The following is a 7,007-nucleotide window of genomic DNA, read 5'->3' as shown; positions in this document are numbered from 1 at the left end:
TGCTAAGATACTAGAGCAAGGAAAGAAAGCACTAACAGAATCTTCAGTTCCTGTTCCTTTAGTCTTAAGAAATATTTCACCCTCAGGTCCAGAAGTTTTGGTTCTTTCAACTCTAAGCCTGTAGAGACAGATGGGAATGTTTGCTTCTGAGTGAATTGTTGTCAAGTCCTAAGGGAACTGGGGCAGAGGTTTCTGATGATTCCTGGTTTGGATGCTGCAGTTCAAAGAACCTTACAGTCAGGGGATGTAAACATTTCAGTTATTCCCTGTGATGGAGAGGAGGGTGAAGAGTGACTGCTTCAGCAACATTTCTTTTCGTACACAGAAGTGTCTTGCTTGATGCTCGTTACATACTAAGACGTTTTTAGACTAAAAGAATTGATTTTTATTTTTGTTATTAAAGGAACTTAAATTTGTACTATAACCTACCTCAACCTGAAAGACCCTCGAAGAGGCCTTTCTCTCAGGAGGAGACCTCCCTGATGCCAAGGAACAGGCCGAGACCATAAGGATGCAAATCGCAAGAGGTTTATTGGGTAAACACAGGTACCTGTGGGCGGCAAGTCTTTCGGAGGACTTGTGCCTGCTGACTGGAGGGCGGGCTTTTTATAGGGAAGAGCCAAAAGCAAGTTTACAGAAGCAAAAGCGTGGTTATCGGAATGAGGCGGGGGCTCAGCATGGGTGTCAGCAAAAGTCATCCTGTTCCTATCTTATAGATATCCTGTTTTGCAGTCAACCTGCTTTGCTGATGTCCTATCTTATTGATATCCTGCCTTGCAGTCATCCTATCTTGTAGACATCCTGCTCTCCTAAGCAAATGGAATGTTCTTATGAGAGCAGGCTGGCTGCTGATCTGAGAACTTTTCAAGCAAACAGGGCGTTCCCCCGGGAGCATGCTAGCTGCAGGTTTTGAGGAAGGGGTCTGTAGGGTCTTTCAAACCCAGCACAATCCTGAACCGTGAAAGCACTGGCTTCAAATCAGAAATAAGAACTGCTCTACCACTCGAGGACTCCATATGGTGACAACAAAACCTTCATCCTAGAAGAACACAGGAAGAAGATGCACATCTGGCCTTGAAACTTTACTGTCCTGCATACAGGAGGCTGGACCTGGTCCATTATCACTGTGTTGCTGCAGATGAGGGTTCTATGAAGTGACAAGACTTACCTATTCTAAGAGTGTCCATCCCACTAATAAGCCTATTTTCACCTCACTAAGTCCATCAGGTATGTGATGAAATCATTCACATCATACCCACCCATTCTAGTTCTGTGGGATTTGAGGCAGAGATGGTAGAGAAGGCTCTCGAGGAACTGGCACTTACCTTCTTTTAACACTGGGCTTCTGTGCCTATGGTGTGGGTGGTCATTCTGTCTGTGTGTTGCTTTTATTAGTTAATGAATAAAGAACTGCTTTGAACCTATGGCAAGGGCAGAACAGAACTAGGTCGGGAAAGCTAGGCTGTATGCTGGGAGGAAGAAGGGCGGAATCAGGGAGAAGCCATGTAGCCCTGCTGAAGACAGACACCAGAACTTCAGCTGGTAAGCCACAGCCATATGGCGATACACAGATTAATAGAAATGGGTTAAATTAATATGTAAGAGTTAGCCAATAAGAAGCTAGAGTGAATCGGCCAAGCAGTGATTTAATTAATACAGTTTCTGTGTGATTACTTTGGGTCTAAGCTAGCCGGGAGGCCAGGAACCAACAAGCGGCATTTCCTCCAACAATCACATGTATATGTGTGCACCTACTATGTACCAGGCAGTCTGGGCTCTGGCAACATAGAGATGAATGAGATAACCCCATTGCCAACCTTATGAACCTCAGATTTTTATTAATAACTCACAAAATAATTACACATTTTAAAATGTTTTAAGGTGCAATAACCATCTCAATCTCTCCTGATAACGACACTTATCATTCAGCTAAATCTATAAGTTACACATCAGGTTCATTTACAACCCCACCTGGCCCAGTTCAGACCTGAAGTCTGGATGACCTGGTGCAGCTGAAGTGGTGACCTGGAGTGAATGCAGTTCAGACATTCTATCAGACTTCCTTCCGGTGGCTCTAACACTGCCTTTGTCCTATACCAGCAAGGCTCCTTTAAATGTATCAAAGCTAGCCTGACACTCCCCGCGCATCCATCATTCTCTGTGACTGTGGGTTAAGTGGGTGTGAGTCACGGTTACGCTTATGAGAATGTGCATGAGCACAGACAGAAACATTGTATGTGGAACTCAGCCTTGAGCCAGCGCTTGCGGGTGTATGTGTGTGTTCTGGTGAGTATGGGGCAAATGTATGCTATCACCCACATCTCTAGCTAGGCATCTACAGACCAATTTACCTAAGTCTCTGTGACCTAGCAAATAGGACGGCAGTTTCTGCAGGCAAGCTTTCCTATCATTCTGGAGTCACTGGAAGCTGGGAGCCCTGGGGTCAAGATGGGGCCATTATATGCCTGAGGATCCCTCCTGGCCAGCCTTTTCCTCTCCATCCTTAGAAGTTCCTTCCCCAGGCTCAGCCTCATCATCAGCCTCAGCCATGTCCTCTGGCATTGGCCACTCTCGAGTCTGCCACTCCAGTCTTTCAATGCGGTAAGCGATCTTCAGCGCACTGGACTCCAGTTCAGCTAGCAGGCGAGCAAACTTGGTCTGTAGATCATCCAGCTGCTGGTCAAGGCCTTTTAGCCGAGACTCTGTGGCCTCCTGGAGGGCGATCTCAGCTGCCTCGGCATTCACATCCAATTTATTCATTTTGAGCAGGATCTCACGGCCCTTCTCCTCCATGACGGCCTGGGCCTGTGGATACTCACTCAGCACCTCCCGCAGATCCTCCTTGCTGAGGCAGAACAGGTCTGAATAACCTAGGCTCTTGATGTTGGCTGTCCGTCGGTTCCCAGACATGTTTCCTGTGGTCCAAGGGCAGACAGATGCGGGGAGAGTAGTAAGTAGGGACAGGAAGGTGGCATTTCACTCCTGAACCAGGATACAGTCTCCACACTGGTGCTTCTGACTTCCTTTTTTCTGCTTTATTCTAGTAATGTGTTGGTGACCAAACCCTGTGCTTATTTACCTGCCTTGATAGATATTTAATGGGGCAGTTATATAACAACATGGCTGGTACATTAACTTTCTGCTGGTCTGTTGGCATTTCCACCAGTGCCCATGGAACGTATCTACTTTGTTTTCTAAGAAACCACCCCAACCACTGACCTTGGCTCATTTCCTTTTCAGGGAACAAATAATGTATACCTTGCTTCTCTCCTGAGTCCTGTAGCAACTCAGACAAAGGCCAGATCTTCTTAATCGATGTGCCCCAAAGTACCATCTTGTCCTAGGGTTCTATCATTCCCCAGCCCAGTCCCATCCCTAGCCCTTCTTCTTGGGGACTCACCTTTGATATTGATGATACTGATCTCCCCAAAGTAGAGCCCTGCACCGAGCACAGCATACTGTGTGACACCATCATCTGCCACCACAGCCAGCTGACCCTCACGGATGATGTACATCTCTCGGCCGATGTCTCCTTTGCGGCACACGTACTCTCCTGGTGAGTAGGTCTGGGGCTGGAGCTTTAGCACCAGCTCCTCCAGCAGGCTGGCTTCACAGTTCTGGAAGATCTGGACTCGGCTCAGGGTAGACAGGTGGACAGACACAGCAACCTCTGCCCGCAGCCGCTCCGGCAAGTGCTGCAAGATGGCTACCTCGTTGGTCATCTTCTTGTTGATCTGCAGATGCTGGTACCTGGGAGAAAGGCAGTATCATTTCCTTACCAGAACCTGTGTATCTGCCTCCACCCATTCCATCAGGACTCAGCTCAGCCCGGAACCCAGGCACACTGAGTTCTCATAAGGGCAAAGGGAGTACCTCACAGTTTTCTGGTCACCTTTCTTGGTGACAGACATGGCCTGTTCTACTTCCTACAAGATGTGGCGGCACCTACCCCTCCTCCACCTCCTGTCAGGCCCCACCCCAGCCACAGTGTCTGATACCACTTCTACACTGAGTTGCTTTAGTCAGCAAGCACCTGCCCTCTCAGACAGCTTTGTGGTGGCACCCTGACATTGAGACGTTTCCTTTTATTCAGAACATAGCTTGCATTATCGTGATGTAATCAACCATGTTGGCCATCTCCTAGCTGGATAGTTCCCTTCTCCACCCCCCTTTCAGAGTCTCCCGGATCCCCCCAGGCCATGGCAGCTCTCGTTCTCGGGTCTCTGTTACTCTTGTACACAAATGCCTCTTCTTGTCAGTCTTTTGCCCGCTCTTTTCCCCTAGTCCAGATCTTAGTGGAAAATACCACTCTCTAAGCCTATCCGGCAGACCTACTAATGAAGTCTATCTTCCAACTGCCTGGTATAGCCAGTAGGTAATAAGGACAGGGTCACTAAGGCATCCATCCTTTTCCCTAGCTGGGTCTGCAACCAGCCCTCTCTCACCAGTCAATGACACGCCGCTCCAGTCTCCGGTTGACACGCTGCAGCTTCATGTACTTCTTTACCAGAGCATGGTCTGGGTAGAAGGCTGCATCTGCAGTGTTCATGTTGTAAATGACAGAGCTCATGCTACCCATGATGGTGGCGAAACCCATGACAGCCAGCAGGAAGTCACCCACCATGAAGAGATACTCTTCCTCCCGGGCTGGCAGTGGTGTGTCACCCACAGTGGTCAGAATTAGAGTGGAGAAATAGAAGCTGTAGAGATACTGGCGCCGCAAGCGCTCAAAACCAGGCTGCGCGGGATCTGGGTATACCCATGCATCCCGTCCGAACCCCAGGTACCTGGACAGGGCAAAGTATAAGCAACTGTTCCAATGGATGACAACAAAGATGTAGAGCATCAATTTGGCGATGCGGAAAGCATTCGGGTAAGCTGTGCGGGTCTCCGTGCGATCAAATGCCTCAAAGAGGCGGGGTACACGGAGAAAGCGGTTTAGCCTGAGTGTGGGAATGTGGGGACCCAGCCGCACATAGGCCGCATCCGTTGGCACCAGTGAAGCCAGGTCCAATAGGAAGCTCCAGGTGCGGACATAGCGACTGGCGATCATACCTTTGTCCACCACCAGGATGCCTTGCTCTAGGAATCCTAGGTAGAAAGGAGGAGATGGGCGGGGTCAACTGTGGGCAGGTCGGGAACAGGCCAGACACGAGGGCAAGATGGAAGCATGCATAGCCTTCTCCATGGTGTCTGGGGTGAGTCCTGGGACATTGTCAAGCACAGAAACATGTGACAGTGCAGTCTTAGGGGTAGCTGCTTTCTTAACATGTTCTTTAAGGAGATGTGAGGAAAAGGTTAGCCCCAGAAACTCACTGACCTGTGTGGAAGCGCACCCCGATGTCTAGTAGGTACAGAAGGTCACTCGTGTAGTCCAGGACAAACCAGGCCACCAGGTAACTGTGCTGCAAGTCAGGAAAGCAGGCTCTGCAGGACAGGTAGCAGAAGGGATTGGCTTAAAGGTACCTACTGTGTGTGAGGAGCCTGCTAGAACAGGTCTCTCAGTCTCTTCCTTGAGTCCTTCCAGGGAAGGTGCCTCCCCTTTAGGCCCTGCCCTCCCGGCCTGCCCTTCTCCTTGGCTTCTCTTTAGTACAGCTTAAGGCACCCTCTTTTTGCACCCCTGCCAAACCTGCATACAACGATGATGAGGTTGTACATGACAGGGAAGACCATCGTGTTCAGCCACCAGTAGTAATAATCCCCAGAAGGGTCTAGGACAGGCAGCCTCTTCCTGAAGGGAGAAGAGACACCTCTGGTTTGTCCACCAGACACTCAGTGCTTGGGCTGTGACCAGGACACCAAGAAAGAGGATGCCCCAGGCATAGGCAATTAGATCTCACCTGGCTTTGGATGGGGCTGAGGGGCTGGACTCTGTTGTCTTCACTTTGTTGTCTTGACTCATTGTTCTGTGACTTGGTCCCAAGCCTGTAGGAAATCCAGTGCTTCTCTGACTATGGTGGCTTGAGAAAGTGGGGGCTAGTGCCTGTCTTCCCAGAAGAGGCTGCTCCGGGCTCCAGCTACGTATTCTGTCTTTGAAGCTCTTAGCAACACGACTAGGGCTAGCAGGTATGGAGTGGGTGGAGGCAACGTAAGTTCAGCACACTGCGCTGTCTCTCAGGGCTGAAGCTGGTTTACACCTGCCCAGCTAAACACCTTTAATGAGGTCCCTGGGGTGGTGGGAGGTGGATGCTTTGGAAGGAAGCTTCGCTTTCATTGTTGTCTTTTTTTTTTTTTTTTTTTTTTTTGATTTCCCCTTAAACCCATGGTATCAAGATCAGGAGATCCAGCCTGCCTTCAATGTAGGTTTGATTTCTGTTTTACCTTATGTACCCTCTCCATTTGGGCCTAGTTATTGGTATAACAATTATGTTCCAAGTGGCTCATTCTTGTCAGGTGGTAAACTAGTCTCTAGGGACAAAGGGGTGCCTCTCATATCAGTGGTGTTTTCATTAGCTACATCTTATCTACGTACATATCACCTAATCTTCTGGGGTATATGTGTGTCATATTATGCTCCTTTGCCCTCAATCTTTTCCTATTACCTTCCATGCCCAATACCACCAGCTATTGGACATATTTCATGGACCCTCAACTTCCTCAACTTTTTCTGTGAACATTTCTTTTTATAATAGAACAAACAGATCTCCTATAATGTCCCCATCAAGCTGATATCCGTGTCAGTATCATGATTTCAGTCAAGAAGTCATCATTAAATTCCAGCTATGTGCCAGGCCAATATTGTGCTAAGTGAGTGGGACAATCCCACGGAAGCTCAATCTTGTAGGAGGAATGTTCAGTAGGGTAGGATACATGCACAAGGGCAATCCTTGCAGAGACTGGCAAGTACTCTGTTAGATGGGTTTGTAGAGGGCTCTTATGGTAGTACGAAGAGCTGTGCTCTGTAGGATAAGTTAGAATTAAGCCTAGAGATGGGAGAATGGACAGGTAGGGTGTTCAAAGCGTGCAACAGCAGAGGCATGGAAAATTGTGGTGACTGGGAGAATATC

General features: G+C 48.7%; 1 protein-coding gene across 1 annotated transcript; it reads right to left on the bottom strand.

Moving 5' to 3' along the window:
- Positions 1-1,903: 1,903 nt before the first annotated feature.
- Positions 1,904-6,191, bottom strand: Cnga4 (cyclic nucleotide gated channel subunit alpha 4). Its single transcript, XM_050131347.1, has 6 exons — positions 5,841-6,191; positions 5,630-5,731; positions 5,321-5,427; positions 4,446-5,091; positions 3,401-3,750; positions 1,904-2,915 (listed from the first exon to the last, which is right to left on the bottom strand). Exons 1-6 carry the CDS (start codon positions 5,900-5,902, stop codon positions 2,458-2,460), a joined length of 1,725 nt encoding a protein of 574 aa, XP_049987304.1. The 5' UTR covers positions 5,903-6,191; the 3' UTR covers positions 1,904-2,457.
- Positions 6,192-7,007: the final 816 nt, after the last annotated feature.

The sequence above is a fragment of the Alexandromys fortis genome, unplaced genomic scaffold (genome assembly GCF_014885135.2).
Source record: "Alexandromys fortis isolate MF-2015 unplaced genomic scaffold, M_Fortis_MF-2015_v1.1 scaffold_329, whole genome shotgun sequence".
Classification (NCBI taxonomy): Eukaryota; Metazoa; Chordata; class Mammalia; order Rodentia; family Cricetidae; genus Alexandromys; species Alexandromys fortis.
The sequence above is the reverse complement of the archived record's forward strand: the minus strand, read 5'-3'. Positions and strand labels throughout refer to the sequence as shown.

Coding starts and splice junctions, on each gene's coding strand:
- Cnga4 (XM_050131347.1), bottom strand. CDS start 5,902: ATGAGTCAAGACAACAAAGTGAAGACAACAGAGTCCAGCCCCTCAGCC. Junction 5,732..5,840: donor TCAGCCCCATCCAAAGCCAG/GTGAGATCTAAT, acceptor TTCTCCCTTCAG/GAAGAGGCTGCCTGTCCTAG. Junction 2,916..3,400: donor CAGTATCATCAATATCAAAG/GTGAGTCCCCAA, acceptor CTTGGACCACAG/GAAACATGTCTGGGAACCGA.